Source organism: Balaenoptera acutorostrata, chromosome 3 (genome assembly GCF_949987535.1).
Source record: "Balaenoptera acutorostrata chromosome 3, mBalAcu1.1, whole genome shotgun sequence".
NCBI classification, from domain to species: Eukaryota; Metazoa; Chordata; class Mammalia; order Artiodactyla; family Balaenopteridae; genus Balaenoptera; species Balaenoptera acutorostrata.
Window position 1 is genome coordinate 29,648,372 of NC_080066.1, and position 21,991 is coordinate 29,670,362.

At 48.6% G+C, this 21,991-nt stretch overlaps 1 protein-coding gene across 1 annotated transcript; it reads right to left on the reverse strand.

Annotated features, from left to right (window-relative positions):
* Nucleotides 1–916: 916 nt before the first annotated feature.
* Nucleotides 917–19,950, reverse strand: GTPBP4 (GTP binding protein 4). Its single transcript, XM_007167469.2, has 17 exons — nucleotides 19,847–19,950; nucleotides 18,781–18,951; nucleotides 16,774–16,877; nucleotides 16,554–16,690; nucleotides 15,408–15,508; nucleotides 14,151–14,243; nucleotides 13,366–13,557; nucleotides 13,220–13,285; nucleotides 10,466–10,555; nucleotides 9,856–9,966; nucleotides 8,191–8,268; nucleotides 7,872–7,923; nucleotides 7,315–7,415; nucleotides 5,320–5,517; nucleotides 4,282–4,347; nucleotides 2,451–2,594; nucleotides 917–1,543 (listed from the first exon to the last, which is right to left on the reverse strand). The coding sequence occupies exons 1-17, from the start codon at nucleotides 19,892–19,894 to the stop codon at nucleotides 1,391–1,393; spliced, it is 1,905 nt and encodes a 634-aa protein (XP_007167531.1). The 5' UTR covers nucleotides 19,895–19,950; the 3' UTR covers nucleotides 917–1,390.
* Between the last annotated feature and the right edge of the window lie 2,041 nt (nucleotides 19,951–21,991).

The following is a 21,991-nucleotide window of genomic DNA, read 5'->3' on the forward strand; positions in this document are numbered from 1 at the left end:
TCCCAAATATTCAAGTTAAAGCAGAGATTCTGCCAGAGCCACTGTAACGTGGGAGGAGAGGGACTCCGGTGCTTCCTACTCCCTCTCACCTGACACTCAATGGGTTTCTCTTTACATAATCTTTCTCAGCATAAACAAATGAAAATTTTACTTTGGATCCCCAAAATGTAATGCAACTTTCAAACACACCTTGAATCACACTGCATGACACTGGAAGACTCCCACACAGGTGCACTTAGAAATGCCGTGAGTCAGCAAAGGGGATGCTTGAAACTGCACACAAAGCGGTAGCCACGGCAGTTTTGTGGTCGAGAAGTGATGTTTTAAGCACTTAATATTCTAAAATGTTAATTTCCTACATTTTACTGGGCATGTACCTCACAATGATTTCTACTCAAAATAAATTAATTTTCAGCAGTGGACACAAGGAGCAGATGCCCACATTTAATTGCTGTAGTAAGTTAGGCAACATTCTGTTCCACTAAAAAGTATTTTTCGCTTTGAAAACAAAACGAATTGCCATTTACTTTCTTTTCCCTTTTCATCTGCCCAAACTGACAGTGATCTGTAACTAAAAAAACAAAAACAAAACCAACTAAATAAAACTGCTTTCTTGGGCTTCCCTGGTGGCACAGTGGTTGGGAATCTGCCTGCCAATGCAGGGGACGCAGGTTCGAGCCCTGGTCTGGGAGGATCCCACGTGCCGCGGAGCGGCTGGGCCCGTGAGCCATGATTGCTGAGCCTGCGCGTCTGGAGCCTGTGCTCCGCAGCGAGAGAGGCCGCGACGGTGGGAGGCCCGTGCACCGCGATGAGGAGTGGTCCCCACTTGCCACGGCTGGAGGAAGCCCTCGCGCGGGGGCGAAGACCCAACACAGCCAAAAATAAATTAATTAATTTAAAAAAAAAAAAAAAAACCTGCTTTCTTTTGGAAGTTTATTTTGGATAAAATAGTTGAAGACAGACTACAACAGTACATTGTACAAAAGGACTAGAAGATAACTTAGTCCTGGCATCCTGACATCTGTAAGCTTTCACCAGCTAAGGACTCTTCCCATGCAGTGAAACCAAAGTTCCCTGTTGCACAAGAGAGTAAGATTTTTCTCCATCAGAAACAACATAGTCACATAAATATATCCTTCCAGCCCTGCAAGTCTGAAGCCACCAAAACTCCGTAAATGAGAAACCACTGCCTGCTCAAAATACCTGTAATATATTATGCAGCAATAAAAATCCCCCACACCTGGACAGTTATCGGGTAACCACAGCTTTCAGCAAAGCAACAAGTGCTTGAGTTATTCCATTGTCATGTTCAGTTTACAGATCATAACTCCAATTCTGTAAAACCAAACCAAGAAGAAGTCGAGCCAAAGCGCTTCAGCTGCGATGGACACTATCTCCTGTCCTTTTTACCAGCTTTCCTCTTTCCCGAGAGCAGGTGCTTGGGTTTCATGTCAAACACATGTCTGTCTGCCTCCCCTTTCCTCCCCAAGCGATTCATCTTCTTCTGAGCGTTCTTCATCATGGTCTTAGCTTTCTTCACCATCTATAAAGCAGAAGAAAAACACGTCAGCTGTGGAAAACCTAATTTCCAAGCAAATTTCCATTACCTGTTAACACTCTGTCTGAACGGTCCGGGTCTGTGCTGTGAAGAGAAACCCTGGTGAGTCTCACTCATACCATGTTCCCATGGATCCACCACAGTACCTGCAGGAGCTCAACCAGTATCTGCAAGACGGAAACTACCCAGATAAGTCTCGTACCTACAGGGACCAGATACACTCAGACCTGGACTTCCTCTCAGACACACGGGGACACTGAGATTCCGGCCCATGAAACTACTCACAACTGACTGACAAGTGTCAATGCTGGTGTTAAATCCAGACTACCAGATGGAGACGGCGTGGTGGAATGGGAAACTCGGGCTCCCAAAAGGGAGACTGCTTGTAAGCTTGTACACAAACTTTCTCATCTGAATTTTCAAAATGCTAAAACTAACCATTTTTGTGTTTCTTTAAAAAAAAGAAGTTTCAGCAAAAGAGACTGTATACATCCAAAGTGTCTTTCCCAAAAGACTCCCAAACAGCTCTCTCTGGGCTGGCTCCCCACATGGGCCTGTGGTGGGTGAAGGCCCCATGTCCAGGTTCTGAGCAGGACCGTTTCCTAGCACAGCCCTGAGCGGCTAGGACAGAGGCTCAGGCCGTGGTGCTATTACCACACCCTGCTCTGTCCACCCCAACAAGAAACAACATGCACTGAGGGCAAAGGTCCAGGGACACCCGGCTGTGGCAGGCCCAAGCCCGCCTCTCGGGGTGCAGCACACAGCCAACGCCCACTCCCCCATCCCCCCCCCCCCCGCCGCAGTTCTTGCAGCTCCAAGTGTTTGCCCTGAGCCCTCGTGTGATCAACAGTAGAAGCTACCATTTTATTAATTACACCTTGCAAGGACTAACCTTGACGTCGCGGAGACCAGAGACATCACGTGGGGTCCGAGAGCAACTGCGACTCCGGGCCACAGACGTGGGCAGGACAGAGTCTTCCCGCTTCCTTTTCCTTGTGACGCTCCGAGACCTTCTGGCCTGGACCATATAATGGGCCTGAAACACACAGAAAGCAAACTTCAGTGCCTCAGGGTCCCAGCCTTAGTGACAAACATGAAGTTATTCCAACGAGGAGAGAAGGCACATGGCGGGGTTTTTAGAACCATCGTCAAGTAAGTTAAATACATTTAAAATACACATAGTTAACTTCACATTAATTATTGGTCAAATAGTTTTTTTTTTTTGGCTGCATTGGGTCTTTGTGGCTGCGCACAGGCTTTCTCTAGTTGCCGTGAGCGGGGGCTACTCTTCTTTGCGGTGCGCGGGCTTTTCAATTACGGTGGCTTCTCTTGTCGCGGAGCACAGGCTCTGGGCGCGTGGGCTTCAGTAGTTGTGGCTCGCGGGCTCTAGAGCGCAGGCTCAGTAGTTGTGGCGCACGGGCTTAGCTGCTCCGCAGCATGAGGGATCTTCCTGGACCAGGGCTCGAACCTGTGTCCCCTGCATCGGCAGGTGGATTCTTAACCACTGTGCCACCAGGGAAGTCCCAAATACTCTTTTTTTTTTTTTTTTTTAATATTTATTTATTTATTTTTGGCTGTGTTGGGTCTTCGTTTCTGTGCGAGGGCTTTCTCTAGTTGCGGCAAGCGGGGGCCACTCTTCATCGCGGTGCGCGGGCCTCTCACTATTGCGGCCTCTCTTGTTGCGGAGCACAGGCTCCAGACGCACAGGCTCAGTAGTTGTGGCTCACGGGCCTAGTTGCTCCGTGGCATGTGGGATCTTCCCAGACCAGGGCTTGAACCCGTGTCCCCTGCATTGGCAGGCAGATTCTCAACCACTGCGCCACCAGGGAAGCCCTCCAAATACTCTTTTTCACTTTCACAGCTGCTTTAAGTTACAGAGCTGATTTTAACTCCATTTAAAAAACTTTACTTAGAGCTGCCTGTTCAGCCACGTTAGCAGCACAATTTATGTAAAGTGCTGTCTCTCCTTCACGCCCCCCTTCCGGGATCATCCGCCTGAACACAGTGACGGCCGCCTGAAAGCTCAGCCTTGCGGGTGCTGAGATCCAGCTCTGCAAGCCAGCAGCTTGGCACCCCGGCCCGTGGCGCCCGCTCACGTTACTGTTTTGAAATAAGATGACACAATGATGTGAGAGGCAGGCACCCTAGAGCCCAGCACCTGATAAACAATCCAAAGTCAGAAGCCATATGTGAACATTAAAATAACACCCCATGTGAGCAGGATGGGGTGCTCACGCAGCTCACGCACTGCTGATCAAAATCCGAATTAGTCTAACACAGTGTCATCCTTTGTTTCGGTAATTCCACTTCTTGGAATCTGTTTTGAGAAAACAATCCAGAACATGAAGACGTTCTTTCACACAAAGATGTGCATTCTCCAGAGTAATTCATCAAGCAAGAAAAACTGGGATCCTGAAAAAGGTATCTGAAATGCCTTCTAACCTCTGGGCTCCAAGGAACAGCTTTGAGCTATTTACAGCCTACATTCCTCTCATGCCAAGAAACTCAAGACCACCTCACGTTTACCTGGTGTCTAAACTGAAGCTCTACGTGAAGACATCAGTCACCAAAATCAAAGTTGCAGCTCAAGTCCTAAAAACTGCACACAACAACATAATTCTCAGCACAAACCCCGGCAGTGCTAACTCCCCTGTAACCCGCTCCTGCCCTGGTTCCCAGGACGGCGCCGCCCCACCCATGGATCTGAGGCCGTCTGCACTCACGTTGTCTTTGTTGTCCATGTCGACACCGAGACTGCGCATCTCATTCTCCAAAACCTTCCGCTGAACCTGAAGGCAGAAACGGACATTGTTTTAAGCAAAATTAGTTTGGTAAAATGTTAAAAAAAAATTTCAAGGGAAACCGTACCTTTTACAATGATCCATGATACACTTATTTTAGAAATTCTTTTACTTGGGCTCATGTGTATGTTTTTGGACAACTCATTAAATAACATGAAAATTAACATTTCCTGGGCAATTTTTCTGAGCAGGACAACGTACGTGTTGCCCCTGGATTCCGCTCAGCTCCCCGGGGATTCCCACATGCAGACCCCAGAGGCCAGCACCTCCTCCCAAGCACACAGAGCCCCACAATGGTGGGGATACAGCGATGGCCACGTCTGTCAAGAGACAGTCATTCACCACCACACAGGAACAGTATTTCAAACACATGAATATCCTCCATGGAGAGGTGCCTAGCATCTGACATTTTCCCTCCTGTCCTATCTCACTCTAACTGCCCCGCACACCATCCTCTTTCCCTGGGGAGCTGTGCCTCCGGACAAGAGCATGGAGCAGGAGGAAGATGCTAAGAAGACGGACCTGAGAACTGGAAGGACCCTGACACCATCTGATCCACTTGTGCCTCAGTGTGAACTTCCCCGTCCTAACCAGTCACAGGGCCCACCCAGTTAAATCACCTTTGGCCCTAAGTTAGATTGGGTTAGTTTTTCTGTAAATTGTAAAAGATGACTCCTAATAAAGAATTAAAGAATAAGAATGTGTTAATTGATGACTTTACATCTAGAAATTTATGCGTAACTCACAATCTTCATTTGTACAGCTACAAAGGGGTTGAATCCAACAGTGAAAGTCACCAAGAAGGGGTATAATACTCAGAATATGAAAGATCAACACTCACCCAACCTCAAAAGTCAACTTATACCAACAAAACAAAGTGAAGCATGTTTAGCATGGACCATACAAGACTCCAATACACAAAGAAATAGGTGACACTCTTGGACACGACACGACACTTGCCTTCTTGGCTGTCCGAGGCATCCTGGGTCCCTGTGTATCCTTCTCTCTAGACTGCAGAATCTTCAACTTCTTTTTTTCCCTAATCTGTTTTGCCAGCTGTTGGATTTCCACCATTTCCTCATCTTCAGTTTCAGATTCACTGTCATACACTCCAGCAGCTGTTCTTAGCTCTTCTTCTTTTTCTAACTCTTCCAATTTCTTTTAAAAAAGTCATAATTAAACAAAGTCAACAATGAAAAACTCATAAGCAAGTGTAACAATCTTTACAGAAACCAGGTTTCCCCTAAGCCTTTCGGAGTATGATGAACACCCGGGTCCAGACTCACGTGGGCCTCGCCCTCTGTGCCAGGGCTCACCTCCCCGCAAACAGGCTCCGTGCGGAGATGAGCACAAAGACTAAGCCGACAGCCGCAGACTATTCTGTGCCACTTCTTTTCCTTCTTTAGAAACAACCACTCCCACCTCTGAGGCTAAAACATGTAAAATGTTCCCCTCGCTCCCAGCAGGTACATGAAAGACCCTCCATTCTTGAAGAACTGAGAACATCAATCTGAACTGGCCTTGGACCACGACAGCCCGTGTATCCATCCCAAAGCTGTCCCAAACACAAGCTCGTTGGCCATACAGTTAATAAAATTTTTAAATACATATAACGAATAAACCTCGACAGGAACCCGAGCCAGAGGTACCCCCATCAGTACTAGCATGAAAAGGCATAGGGAGGGAGGTTGGACGGGAAGGCCAGGTCAGGCCATCTGAGCCCAGACTACGGAAACAGGATGTCACAGAGTAAGAGACAAAGCAAGAGGCACAACTGAAGAGATTAAGACATGAAATATAAATCAAGGATGCCATTTGAGAACTGAGGAGTGAATAACAAGGGAAACAAGGAACATAAGTTGCAAGTATTTTATAAAATATTTTTTAAAAAAACTTGGCTGGCAGTTCCTCAAAAAGTGAAACATAAAATTATCTTATGACCCAGTAACTCTACTCCTAGGAATCTGCCCAAAAGTGTTGAAAACAGGCACTCAATACTTATCCATCAATGTTCATAGTAGCACTAATCACAATACCCAAACGGTGGAAACAACCCTATGTCCATCAACGGATGAATGGATAAACAAAATGTGCTACACATATAAAATAGAATATCACTAAGCAATAAAAAGGAATGAAAGCTCTGGCACATGCTACAACATGGGCAAACCTTGAAAATATTATGCTAAGTGGAATAAGATCAACATATTTTAAGACTCCATTTATATAAAATATACAAAATAGGCAAATCTAGAGAGACAGAAAAGAGATTTGTGGTTGCCTGAGGCTAGGGGGAAGGGAGACTAGGAAGTGATTACTTATCGAGTACTGGGAGTTACTTTGGGGATGATGAAAAGGTTCCGGAACTACACAGAGGTGGTGGTTGCACAACACCATGAAGGTACTAGATGCTACTTAACTGTACACTTTAACACATTAAAAAAAAAAAACTTGACTCTGGAGAGAAAGGATAGCAACTAAAGGAGAACACAGGGTCTAAGAAGTTTTTGTTTGCTGTGGACACTCATATGTTAAGAAATAGCAAACAAGGAGAGGACTGAAACAGGAGGCAGCTGTGTGTGCCGGGGCAGAACTTGGGGAAGACAAGCGGTCAGGCAGGGAGCAAGCAGCACCTGCAGCCACAGGGGCCCGCATGGGGTGGCGACGAGGGTGTCCACGCCCCGGGGACTCCCTTATGAAGTGAGGCTGCCCCTGAGACCAGCACAAGGAGCTCGGGCAGGTGGTCTGGGAGGAAGGGGAGAGTCTGCACCAGCACCCGGTGCAGGGACATGGTGCTGCGTGTGCAGGGCCCCAGGAGGCGGGGGCCCCGGGGTCTTGGTGGGCGTAGAAGGAACGAGGGCCATGGACAGAGGTGAGTGGAAAGTTGTGTGCATGTCTTTCGGTGGTCGTGTTAAAGAGGAATAAAAGTCAAATAATTTAACTAGTGACACAAACCTGCATGATGTCAGGATCAATATAGTCGGCTATGTTATGGCCTTCCCAGATCTCAGGTATCTTATCATGTTTCTCAGATGAATTCATTATATCCCAGTACTCTAAAGGTCAAAGAACAAAAAGTTTATAGTTGTTTTTAACATCAACTACCATGTGCCCCAAACGAGCCACCACTTACGCAAGTCCTACACCTGTGAAGACAACAGAGCACTTGTGTTCAACACTAGGTAAGCAATGTAACATGCTCGACCAAAGGATTGCTCCAAGCACATCCCAAGACCCATCAGTACCTCAGGATCAAAGTGTCCAAAGGCATGAACAACAGATTATCAACAATATCAGCCTGGTCCAACACTTATATGCTAGGAAAGTTACAGAAATGATCACTCACAGAAAACTACCTGGAAGGAAGAAATCTCAGAGTCCTGGCAGTAGGCAACCTCTCGCCTTCAAGAAATTAAATTAACAAAATGCTGCAAGACTTGCACCCATTAATGCACTTTCACATTTTTCACACAACTGGCATCTGAAAACAACTATCACATTTGAGCCCTTACTTTGAAGATCCAGAATATAATCATCTCCCATTTCCAGCTCAATGTCCCGTTCCTGCAATGAAAACACAGTTTTCATCAGTGCTGTTTGACCTTCAGAACCAGAACTGCTGGGCCCCCTCCCTTCCCTGTGGAATCACCCCTTCTCCAACCGAAGAGCCAATCCTTTCAGCGCCCATTTCTGGTGGGAAAGCTGTTTCTGCCACTGGCGGACCTGGCACCTCCACCCAGGAGGGTGTCCAGGCCCCAGGGGGTTTATGCTCCAAAGCCCTGCCCCGCACATGCTCTCCAGCGCAGGCCCATGGGCGCTCCCATCACCTACCCGCCTCCTCTTCGGCTCCCTGAGCTCCATTCTCTTTCTGCGTGCCACGACTCCTTCAGGGATGAATGGGGGCCGCCCCTGAGAAGACATGAGTGGAAATACCTAAATGAAATGCCTTGCTAAATCAAAACACAAAGATGAAAAACTACAAGCAAATTCTCCATCTGCATGGGAAACACAAAACCACACCCAGACCAACTAAAAACCAAGATGATCTGGGGGAGAGGGGAAGGTGCAGGGCCAGTCTGGGCAAGGAAGCTGGGAAGGCTCCGTAAGCCGATTCTAAAGTTTATTTAAAAAAAACAAACGGTAAGAGAATCAAGAAAAAGTATGGATGAAGAAAGCAATACAGGAGAAATAAAGCAGATCAATGAACATGAGAAATTCAGACATAAGCCCAAGCACAGAGGGAAATACGATGGGAAGACACATCATCCAGCCATCAGTCCTGAAATAAACGATGAGCTGGGTGAAGACCATCACCTGCTTCCCATGAACAAGATAAAACCACAACTAAATGAAGACTTCTATTAAAAAAGAGGTAAAATTTAAAAATTGAACCATCAGAATACAGAAGAAAAAATACCTTTGACAAAAAGAAAACAAATCTACACAACATACAGGAGTCTGATTTCCTTAATATAAAAATTACAAATCAGTAAGAGGTAACCTAAAGAAGTGAAAAAGCAAATAAGTATGTCAATACCAAGATACACATCCTGTTCCACATGATGTTCACTAACTGAAAACAATCATGTTGAATAATCACTGAGTGTGACTGCCTGAAACTACAGTGTAGAAATATCACTTCTTATAATGTAATTTCCACTTTACTTTGGGGAAAAAAACTGAAAACTGGTGTAACTTTTTGAGAATATGATAAAAATCATTAACAACATCACTGACAGTGATTTTTACCTGTATTGTTAATGCCTAGACTAGCTACCAAAAATTAGTGTTGAATGAATAAATACATAAGAAACATTAAAATAAATAAATAAAAAGTGGGAATTCCCAGGTGACCTAGTGGTTAGGATTCTGGGCTTTCACTGACATGGTCCTGGGTTCAATCGCCGGTTGGGGAACTGAGATCCCACAAGCTGTGCAGCACAGCAAAAAAAAAAAAGAAAAGAAACTCATCACAACAATGGAAGCATCCTTAGTCCGTCACACTGACACAACAGGAAGCGTGCATTCTCAAACCTTCAGGAGAATAAACCTGCAAGGCATTGTTGGAGGACAATGACATTTTCAATGCCAAGCCTTAAAATTCACTCTACAGATATATTTGCAATTAAAAACAGAGACCTATGTATGAAAACGTAACCTTGAGCACTAGTTTTTAATAGCAAGAAAATGAAAAACTTGAAAGAAAATATATTCCCATGTTTAAAGTTTTTTTAAAAAAGCTTATATGCCAAAATGTTTCTGGACAAATAGACAAGCTGAGAGCTACAGTAACAGCCTCTGGTGGGGGAGCAGGTTTAACCTGGCTCTTCATGCTCCTCCTCTCACCGCTTCGATTCTTCCTGACATACATGGCATAACCTTCATTCTGAGGAAGATGCGAGAACACCCGGGAAATCCACTACCGGGGAGGCAGGCGCACGGGTCCCCACCAGCCACGCAACCCCCTGCCTCAAGGGCCTCCGCAGGCGGCTTTACCTTGTCATCTCTTCTGCTGGGAACAGCCAAATGCAGTCTGTTCAGCACCTCGTTCACTTTATTTCCTTTCATTTTGGTTTCAACTCGATGAGCCAAAAGCCTGTCACAAGCCTAAGAAGGTGAGAAAACGTGGCACCAGGTCACAGGGCACCTGGCACAGCCTCATGTTGCCTTCTGGAATGAACCAGGAACCAGAGCCCGCATAACCAGAGGACAGTCCCCAGGTTTGGAACCTGCTACGCTTTTCCCTCAGAGGCAGCATCTGATGGCTGAGTGCTGGGACCCCCAAGGTCCAAGTAACTGCCCTGGGGCAGACCTCACGCTCCGGGACAGGGGAGGGTGGGCCGGGTGCGGAGGGGACCTCTCTCTTCCTTCCCGGGTCAGGGTCAGGCCCAGCCCGAGGAAGAACCCTGAGGCAGCAGGACTAAGTGAAAATGACCTGTGCTGGGAGTGTGAGCATCTCTTCACATCCCCCCATGTTCACTGGGCGGGTGGGGGCCCCAGGATTCATCTCTCAGGCGGAGCTACTAGCGCTCAGGGTTGTTAACACCCAGAGAGAAACATTCCTGTCAAGGAAAGGGATCAACCCTGCTTGTGAGGAAGCACTGACCTCTGTCTTCACTTTAATAACCCCTTCCTCCGTCAGGGTGCTGGTCTCCACCACAGAAAACCCTTCAGCCTGAAGATCTAGAAATATTTTCTGGGAATACAAAGGACAAATGAGAGCTGCATTTATCCCCAGTTCCCCATGAACAAATCTTACTTCTCCTCAAATGGGTGCTATAAATGCTAATTATAATTAACACATCTGTGGTTTTTTAACTCTTTTGAAGGACATCTCCCCAAAACAGTTATTTATTTTTCCCTAAATTCAGCTGTGATTAAGAAAATACAGGGACTTCCCTGGTGGTGCAGTGGTTAAGAATCCGCCTGCCAATGTAGGGGACACGGGTTCGAGCCCTGGTCCGGGAAGATCCCGCATGCCGCGGAGCAACTAAGCCCGTGAGCCACAGCTACTGAGCCTGCGCTCTAGAGCTCGCGAGCCACAATTACTGAGCCCGTGTGCCACAAATACTGAAGCCCTTGCGCCTAGAGCCTGTGCTCCGCAACAAGAGAAGCCACCGCACTGGGAAGCCCACACACCACAATGAAGAGTAGCCCCCACTCATCGCAACTAGAGAAAGCCCGTGCGCAGCAATGAAGATCCAACGCAGCCAAAACTAAACAAATTAAATAAATTTAAAAAAAAAAGAAAGAAAGAAAGAAAAGAAAATACAGGACTTCCCTGGTAGTGCAGTGGTTAAGAATCCGCCTGCCAATGCAGGGGACACGGGTTCGAGCCCTGGTCCGGGAAGATCCCACATGCTGCGGAGCAACTAAGCCTGTGAGCCACAGCTACTGAGCCTGCACTCTAGAGCCCGCGAGCCACAACTACTGGGGCTGCGTGCTACAACTACTGAAGCCTGCGCACCTAGAGCCCGTGCTCCACGACAAGAGAAGACACTGAAACAGAAGCCCACGCACCGCAATGAAGAGTAGCCCCGACTCACCACAACTAGAGAAAACCCGCGCGCAGCAATGAGGACCCAACGCAGCCAAAAATAAATTAATTTTTTTAAAAAAGAAAAGAAAATATACATTACGGGGAGAATCAAATCAAACTACAGCAAGCAAACCAGAGGCTCTCTGGAACATTCTGTGAGACCTACCCTTCTGAAGAGAATCTTGAGAAAATTAAGATACAGATTTTCATAGAGAATATTCTCAATGCTATTTTTTATAAAATACCTGGCCTCCACAGCCTAAGATAATTCCTTAGAAAATGATACAGCAACGTGTACGAATCCAGCTACGAACGAACCACCAAGACCCCAGGACAAGGGACTTCATTTGCGCCTCCACGAATGCCACCCGACACCTTGCTGCTGGCCTGACCATGTGACAACACTCAGACACAGGTGGCCAATTCACAACAGTCAAGCTTCTCAGGAATGAGTTCTGCTCCCCCCGCTCCCTGGAAAGACCAACCATACCACCTACCAGCATGACCTGCATAAGACACCGCACCTGCCACCATGTGCCTCGTGCAAGACGGGGCAGAACCTGCACTGCAGCTCAAGAGACATCAGAGTCACTGACCGACACAGGGCAGGCCCCACGCGGCGCTGACCAGCGTTCATAGCACCCGCAACCCTGCTTCCCAACCCAGCGATGCAACTGTTCCCACCACTGAAGCTCCATCACAGCTGGCAGTGGCGGCAGGACTTGGGAGCGTCTAACCCCAAGGGCTGAGCTTCCGGCACAACGATCACTCCTGACCTGCCCGCCCCTCCACACTCCAGTGCTCTTAGCCTGAAAAACTGAGATCACCCAATGAGTATCTGATCCTTTCAAAGAAAAGAGAATTCTCTGACATCAGCGTTTACATCATCAGTAATGTAGAGAGTACAAGGCAGTGCCCAGGGACACCAGGATGGCTATTTAAACACACCACGTTCTCACCAAGGATTAAGTGTCCAAACAGCATCAGAGAGAGCCAGAGACAAGAGTACAGCCTCCCTAGAGACCCTCTCCTCAGGCCAGACAAGCGCAGCGTCTCTCCCACCAAATGGGGCCTTGCAAACCGGACTGCTGGGCCTCCCAGAGTCTGACTGCGGAGGCCCGGGGTGTGCCCTGACTTATGATGCATTACCACCGAAAAGCAACGCCAACACTGCTGGTGGGGCCACGAGAGAGAACCACTGGACCAGCGCAGAGCTTCTTGAAGCATTTGTCCTGAGAGATGCCTCCTGGGGACGGATACAGGGTCAAACAGCTTGAAAACCTAGGGCTAACGACGTTAACTGCCACTTGGAAAATTACAGCAGACAACAGGGTCACGGTTCTGGAAGGTCTGCAGACACTCCTTTTCCCTCACTCACTCAGAGTTCACCCACAGAACCTGTGGCAGGTACTCCAGTAACACCCGAGAAACGCCTCCCACTAGACACTCTGCTGCAGGCGCTGCTCCAGAGCAGCCGGCAGCCCAGGCCCAAGGAGCTGGGGCGAACCTTGAGGTGCTTTGCTCGTTTTAAGGCCCCAACACGAGAGGCAGCCCCTTCCGAACAAGCAGTCTCCTGAAGGCTACTGTACCGACCACACGCACGGCCGGCCCCACAGCCTCTGAGAGCAGGAACCAGGAAACGTCATGGTCCGTTTGCCATTAATGGGCTTTCCTAAGGTCACGTCGACTCAATCAGTGAGGATATTATCTCACTGCAAAACAAAAACCAGACTAGCATCGCTAACATTCCTTTTCAACTCTGATTGTGTACGACGAGATTCAGAATTAGTAGGAAATATTGAAAACATCAAGGTGATTTACCTGATCGTCCTCAGAAAGTTCAGCTATTCTCTTCACGTCACATTTGTTTGCTACAATGATAAGAGGCTAGAATGAGAAAGAAAAATAACAAAATTATTACCTTCACACTGCAGGTTACAAACTAAAACATTGGTCCCCACACTCACCTTGTTGACAAAGAGCGGCCTTATGTTCTGGAAGAGCTCCAGCTGCTCCCCGAGTCCGTGCCCACACTGCTCAGACAAATCCATCACGTAGAGAACCGCGGCTCGCAGGTGAGCCAGTGCCGTGATGGCCTGCATCTCAATGGTGTTGCGATCCTCCAGAGGGTGGTCCAGGATCCCCGGAGTATCCACCACCTAAGGTCAGACTCGTTACTCCAGAGCCCACGTCTGCACAAGCTGCTTGCCTAGCACAGGCCGAGGGCGCTCACAAACCCAGACCAGCCCTGACAAAGCTGGTAAAGAAAATGCAGGGCTCCCAACTGACCACGGTAAAGAAGGCAGCGGGGGAAAAGGACAAATTAAGTATGAAAAACGGGGGGAGGGGGCTGCAGAGCTCATTGAAGAACGAACTTGCCAACGACCCTGAGAAGGACCCCTCTTTCCATTAGTGACGACGACACAGAAAACAGGGATAACCCCTCCCACGTGCTAGGAATGACATCACCTCTCATAACATTAAATTCAACTGCATCACGCTTGTAAATGGTTTCTGATGACCGGCCCATCAGAAGCACCACCATTAGCCGAGCGCAGAAGGCTTGCTGGGAGCTGCCACGTCCCCGGAGCTTGCCGGAGCTTGTCCACAGAGACGTTCCCGGTGACCCCCCAGCCTTCCCTGTGACCCTGCGTGCACTGGGACGTGGGCAGACACTAACTAGTCTGTGGGAATCCCCAGAATCAAACTCCAGGAACAAGAGCACGACTGTCCCAGCTTAGACAGCTCTCACCTGCCAGCGCAGATACTTGTAATCCATGTGCCCAACAAACAGAGACTTGGTGGTAAAGGCGTAGGGCTGGACGTCCACATCTGCTCTCGTCACCTGGAACAAACCACAAGTCCTGTACCGCGTATCCTCTGCAACAGAGTAAACGCGGCACCTACGTGTTATCGAGACTAACTGCTGCGGTAGGAAAAAAACAAAAAAACCCCACGAGATTCAACCTCACATGATTGAACTCTGACAGGAGCCAGCACCTCAGCAGGCAGACGGGCCCCTCTTCCTCAGGACCCGGGCCGCAGAGGCGGAGTATGAATCAGGCATCAGGGAGCAAGGAAGGCCCAGCACCTGCAGGGCACCACCCAGCTCCTCCTCTCACCCATCCTGGCCCCAGCGACGCCCCGCAGAACTTCCTGTAATGATGGGAACGCTCGACACCTGCACCTTAACACAGGCCCGTGAGCCATGTGGGGTCCCTGAACTCCGGAAATGTGGTCACGAAACTGAGGACTGAATTTTCTGCTGTTGTTTACTGTTAGTTAATTAAGCGGCCTGTCTCACCCCCAAGGCCTGGCTCACAAGCCCTGGAGAGGTCGGCTGAGACACTGCAGAGCTCAGCTGTCACTGTATCAGTGCCACTTGTGGACAAAACAAAAACCTACAGATCTGCAGGAGTGTTCTTAGTAGCAAAGAGCCCCACATGTAACCATTGTTTTTTTGGCACCTGGGCTGTTGCTGGTTGTGAGCTGACACTTTAAACACTGTTTCTACTCCATTCAGGTCCCTGAGCTCAGCTAAGGTGCTGCGTTACTTAAACAGTTCCTTTAGGTCTGATAATAAACTCACTAAGTAAAGGGCAACCACTTCGCACTACACAAACCAAAGTTTACAGGCAAGTTGACACAGCAACCCGGGTGATATCACCTGAGAAACACCTCTGGAGCCCGGGAAGGTCAGTTCAACAGGCACGGTCTGCACGGTCAACAGTGACTCCCTGGCACTACTGTTCCCGGGACACACGTGTCCATGTGTTAACAGAAACGTATTTAAACGTCTCAAATCCCTTAGAAATTTGTAGGACACACACAAAACTCAAAACTAAAATGGTCCCCATAACTGCAATATCCATCCAGGTTCAGGGTCGATCCTCGAGGATGGGAGGAACAATATTTTGGGCCCAGGGCAGTGCTAACTAGAGGACTGACTGCAGCCGCCCTCACCCCACGCAGTCAGGTCCTTGGTCACCACGCCGTCAGGCGGACCAACCTTATTGATGAAGCTGGACTTGCCAACATTCGGGTATCCACACAGAAGCAGGGTCCTTGTATTCGGGTCAATGGTCGGCAGACGGGACAGATGCTGACGCACTATGAGAAGTTTACAGTAAACGTGCTTAATTTCATAAGAAAACTTAAGAAACTCAAAGCTGAAGATCTGCTCGACTTAGCTGCGCACTCCAGGACTGTGGTCACATTACCCTCACTCCAACATTTATCATGTACGTGACAGAGAGAATACGAATGAACGAAGAAGGGACCAGCTGCGGAGGCACCGGGCATCCAGGCTGTACCAGGAATCCTGCTCCCAGGCCCGACAGCATGGATTCCTATCCAACAGGTACAAGATGGGGCCCAAACCACACAACCCAGACAACTGAGGAAGAGAGATGATGTTTGAAAGAGCATTTTCGAGCGAGTGTGTGTGCCATCACTTCCTGGCTGGGCAGCAGGCTACTTCCATGTAATGAGAAACCCTCAGGAGCCTCGTCTGCTCCAGCGACACCAGTGGGCCACCCTGATGACCTAACGGCTCACTGGAAGCACTGTTAAAGCAGCCCAGTGTTACAATCTTGTCACAAATTATTTGCAAGATGCTGGGAGGGGTGGGGGGGGGGTCCAAAACCAAATCAGTTAAAAACACTTGAAATGTAAAAATATATGCATGCAAAAAGGCAAAAAATTGTTTCAATAAAAGTCCTACTACATTAATTAAGAAATCATCCTACTGAAAAAAACTACCAGGTAATAAAACTGGAGTAGCAGTTTGATGCTACCACGTTTTACAAAGAAATGCACCACATTGTCAGTAACAGGTAAAACTATGGGTTACTTTATTTTTATATGTTTTATTACTTCCCCATGATTTATAACGTACATGCCTTACCTATTACACTTGAAAAACATAAATTTTCTTAACAGTGCTACTAATGTGTAAGCATGTTAAGTGCTAGCTGCTTTTTCAGTAATATCTAACCTGTTAGAATTTCTTACAGGCTAGGCTGGGAAAAATAATTTGATCCTCTTATCTCTAAAATAAAACAAAAATAAACTTTTTAAAAATAACTTCTCGACAAGGATCAAGTACGTTAACAGAATGCACTAAAACTTGTTTTTGCTGATGCATAACAAGTACCTTGTTCCAAATATTCCAAACTCTGCTTCTGTCTTTTGATAATAGTACACATTCGCCCAAGGGCCGCACGTTTCAGCTGCTTGCAGCGGTAGAGAGAATCACCATATTTCATAAGCCGCACATAATCTTTAGCAACGCTGAAAGACATAAAAAGAAATGTGTAAGAGTTTTCTCTCTTTTAACAGTAACTTAAAAGATATTATATTAAGAAATACCTTACTTGTCCACTAAATTTTTGGCAATATTTATTTGTCCTAGAGCCAACTTGTAATGATCCTTGTCATACAGAATGTTCATCAAATCAGCATAAAATGGATGAATATCCTATAACAAGAAAAACAAAGTGGTCATTTTGCTCCAGCAGTTTCTCCTCCCAATATATGAATAACACCTGAAAAATAATTTCCTAGGGAAACAAACTGCACCTCTTACTCTTCCTCACCCCCCCAGGATCTCCTCCCCAGTCCTCTCTCCTGTTCAGTGACTTTAGTTCACAGAGAAAAATGGAGTCAGCAGGGCAGCCAGGCCCATCTCCATCTGAGCACCAGAGCCCGCCCCTCACCACGCAAGAACTGAGCTGGAGAAATTCTTCCCTGTCCCATCAACCTTACACTATTATTGCCCCAAAACTTTAAAAAAGTTTTAAAATTCCCTTAAGCCCACAATCCGCCCATCTCTGCTCCTCTTCTTGGCAGACGCTCTCAGCTCCTCAGCTCTGGAGCCACCAGTGCCCTGGCAGCCGTGCTCCCCACCTAGTGCTCTCACCCCCACAGACCAGTCCTCCTTCGAAAGTCAGTCAGAGCAAGGCCAGCGAGGCCAGTCCCAGGCTCCACTGCAAAGGCCGCTACACAAGTTGCCTCGCCCCACCCACACCCTCTCCGACCCGCCTCCTGGACCTTCCTGTTCCCTAAAGACACCACACTCTGGAGCCCGGGGCCTTTGCACTTGCTGTTTCTGTGCCTCAGTGCTCATTCCCCAGGTAGCGCACGGCTCTCGCTTCCTTCAGGGCTCAGCTAGCGGCCCTCCCTCGTCTCCATACCCATATGACACACATGTTTTACTACCTCTTCCCCCCACTAGACAAGATAGGGGCTTTAAAAATGACTGCTGAACAGACACAGCAATCGTTTAATGAATGATAATCTACTCCAACCTTTTACTTGAAAATTGTTCTCAGATAACTTTAGTTTGAAAAAAAAAAGCCAACAGGAATAGAATGTTCATAAATTTGAACCCCTAACGTATATTAAAAAAAAAAAAAGATACCAAGGATAAAAAAGATAAATTTTTTTTTACAAAGAACAACAAAAATCTGGTGTTGATTAGATCAAAGTATTTTCTGTTTGCTCACATCAGGTGTTTCCTGGTGTCTTCATCTCATTCTTACTGCCTTCTTTATCCCCAGGTACTTCCTGAAGTACCCACACTTTCCCAAGAAACTACACCCTCATCCAGCCAGTAGTCACTGAGCACCTATCACGTCCCAGAATTTTATAACAGCAATTTCTGTCACAATCTCTTCTCACTGCCTTAACCCACCTTCAGGGACTGTGGTAGGGCAGTGGCACATTTAGGTTCTCATGCTGTACTGCTGACCCCACATCCATCACCTTCTCAACAACCCTGCAACCGTGTCGCCCCACACAGGGACTCCACAGGCAGTGTCCTCTCTTGCGTCCTACAGCTAAACACACAAGCAAACTGCTCTACGCAGCAGAGCTCCACTTTGGGGGCTCAATGCAGAAGGCGGCTCCCCACGAGACTGCTTCTTGCCCATGAAGAAAGTACACAGACGGTCGTTAGCTGATGAAGCAACAACATCACAAACACTGCTGGGCCTCAAGCCACTGGCCCAACTTGAGGCCACAGGAAAGGGAGCCTTGGAACGAGGGAAGAGAGGAAGCACACAAGCCGCCAGAAGCTCGGGCTTCTGAATTCAGTCCACAGCTTTCACAGCTCGGGTTGGCCCATACAAGCCTAGAGGTTACAGAAAAAGCCCGAGTGAGGCATGCTCTGGGCCCTCGTAGATGGAGTTTGACTGGGGGAAGAAAGATACTAAGGAACCAAAACACCTATACTCTGTTCCCAGTTTTGCCACTAACTCTCAGAGTAAACTTTCACAAGTCAATTATTTCCTCTTTCTTTCATTATCTCTAGACAGACCTGGTTTAACCCTGTCTGAAGGCTCATATTTACATAATCACTTATGTTTCCCAGAATCACTTACATCCAATTTGGGGAAATCCGTCAGAATCTGTGAGAGTCTGTCATGGTAATTCTGCTGAGTAAATTTGACTTTCCTCATATAAAAATGTCTAATGCGATGGATTTGATAATGTTTATGGATAACTGTCGGAGTCTTTCGTTGAGTCTTCGACAATGTCAAGTCAATAAAGTCCTGCAATTAAATAAAGTAAGACACAGTTACACCAAAAACGTCTACTTTCACCCACTTATTTGAAACCATCTTAAAAGACTAATATTTAACAATACAATATATTTTAAACTACAAACACATTTTCTAACTAAATCTTCAATATAAAACTTGTTCATCTTTATAGTTTCTGGCCTTTAAGAAACACTCAGCAAATGGCTGCAGAAATAAATTTTATCCTACGCTTTCTTCACGTTATCCTAATTTCCAAATACCTAAGAACCTCTGAAATATAAGTAGCCAGACAACTCAAGCATAAACTAGAAAAATTTTTTTTAATGAGAAACAGTCGTACTGTTTCAGTTTGCGTATCTGTGGCTTTGAAAGTACATAAAATAACAGATAAAACTAAAACCCACTATATACTATTTCCTAAGGAAAGGTGACTAAGGTATGTAAAGGTGACTACCAGAGGATATAAAAGACTTTTGCATGAATTCCCCAGTGCAAACGAGCCAAGAAGACAGGTGCCGGCAACACTGTTAGCTCCGGGAGGGACGCCGCGGTCTCGCCTCTGACCGCGACCCCTCTTCCATCTGGCACAATCCACGAACCCTTTGGGGACAGTTCAAAACCTACCTACTTCATAAATTTGCCCTGACTCTCCCCCTCTTCTCTAGGGAGGACCCTAACATCTGAGGAGGGACCCTAACCCCGGGCAGCCCTAAGCTCTGAGGAAGGACCCCGACCCTCTGGGGAGACCCCTAACCCGGGGGCCCTAATCTGGAGAGAACATGGTCTAAGACGGGGGCCTGGCGGAGGAGGCGACCCCTCTCAGCCCAGCGTTACAAACCGGACCCTCGATTCCCGCGACCCGGCAGAGAAAAGTGTGGGCGGAAGAGCCCTCGGGGCCGCCTACCTTGGCTGACGGCACCACCGTGATTTTCTTGAAGTTGTAGTGCGCCATGCCTGCGATCAGCCACGAGGGACGGGTGCTCTGACTTCCGCCGGGGGTGGAGGGGGGAGGGCCGGCGGGTAGGAGGAACTTCCGCCGAGGTGGACGGGACTTCCGCTAGCTTACGTCACTTCCGGGCGCTCCCTGCCTCCCACACGCACGGCCTTGGCGTCGCACAGCGCCCCCGCCCGGCCGGAGGAGGGGTCACGGGGCCGGGGGTGGGGCTGAGGGCGCGCTGAGGGCGGGAGGAAGACCGCGCGGGGAAAGCGGTTTCAAGGTTCAGTCCCTGCCCCGTAAAGGAGAGGGTCCTGAGAGGCCTCCCTGGGGGTCTGTGCTACCCCCGACGGTCACCGGCTCCAGGGCCCGGCCGCGATCCCCTCCCGGCCCGGGTCAGGGGTCTTAGGAGCCTCGGGGTGTCCGGGTGGTCAGAGGGGCTCGGAAGGCTCCGGGGGCCTCGGGGAGTCTGGGGTCTCTAAGGGCCTGGGGGACTCAGGATCTCAGGAGGCCAGGGGCTCTGGGCTCTCAGGATCGGGGAGTCTTGGGGGCCGTGCGTCGCGGCCGCTGGCGGGGTGGACGGAAGGTAGCGGGGCGCGAGGGTCTGCGCTTTGCGCGCTCACGCCGCCTCTCCATTTGTGAGCGCGATAAATCTTATTAAATAAACGCCGTTGAGGCCGAATCGTCTGCAGAGAAGGGGCCCGTCTCCCTGCGGGCCGGAGTCCGCGCTTGCAACCCCACCCCCGGCCCGGGCAGCGACCTGGGCCCTGGGCCCCGCCCGACCTGCCAGCCTTCCCCTGACCTGGGCCCTCAGCCGCAGGCCCTTTGTCAGTCATCATTTTCTCTGCTTCCCGTCTTCTCAGAAGACCTTCTCTTCTACCCCGTGGCGTCTGTGACTCTGGCTCTTAGTCTCTCCGCGCCCCTGACCTTGGCTGACTTACCTGCCTAAAGAGCTCCACCTGGAGCTTTTACCCCCGCCCTTTGCTCTGCCTGCCGGGGTCTCACCGAATGCTTGTATGGACCAGACATTTCCAATCAATTGTGTAATGTCCACCTACACGATTCCAGATATGGCAACGCAGCATTTCTGAAAATCAGACTCTAGGTCGGTCCATCCTCACCGCCCTGTGCGGGAGGGCAGCCCCTCCCCCTCCCACTGAGATGCCAGGAGTGTGAAACAGGCCACGGGTGAGATCAGGCCGAAGGAGATGGCCCCCAAGACCTGCGAAACCCCACGGTGGAGGGGCCGGGGGCTGCAGCCGGCTTCGCACGTGCCCTCTGGAGTGCACTGAGAAGGCGAAGGGGCTGGGGCACTGGGACACTCCCCACCATAATCTCCCCTAACGGTGGCCACTCCCTCAGGGAGCCCAGGACCACATACCGTGGTAAACTGTACCTGCGTGCGTGTGACCAGGTGTGGAGCACTATTGACTAGCCCACATATTAACTCATTTCATCCCTACAGCAACCCTGTGACTGGACGGGGAAACCGAGGCACAGCACGGGGGTAACTAGCCTGGTCACAGCTAACAGGCAGCAGTGGGGCTTGAACCTGGGTGGCCTGGCCCAGCATCTCTGCTGTCCACCAGCAGCTGCTCTGCTTCTCAAGCATCTCGACTTCTTAGATCTTTTTAACAAGTCCTCCCATTCTTACGTGAAAATGCCTCATAAACCTCCCAAATTCCAACACCAAAAATAATTTTGAGTCACGATTCTCTCATCTGTTATTAACTGTACTACCTGTTTTTGTGTCATGGGTTAGAGAAGCATGCCTCCTGTGTCTCTGTGGCACTTCTGAAGGAAGCCTCTGGGGTAATTAGGATTTGCTAGAATCATTTGCTAAACCCCAGACAGCTCTGCGCACCATTCCTGAGATGCACGGAACCGTGCTCACACCCCTCTGTCTTCCTCGGGCACCTGCATGTCCCTCAACCTCTCCCCCTCCCCTCACTCTTATATGGCCTGTTCCTCCTCCTTAAAAAATACAGTATTTAGATAAGTTCAACCAATCCTTTGCTTCAGGCAAGCAACTATCCTTTCTTTAGCTTTTAACTCTAGGCAGTAATTGAACAATTTCTTACATTTGCGTAGGACTTTAACATTTACAAAGTGCTT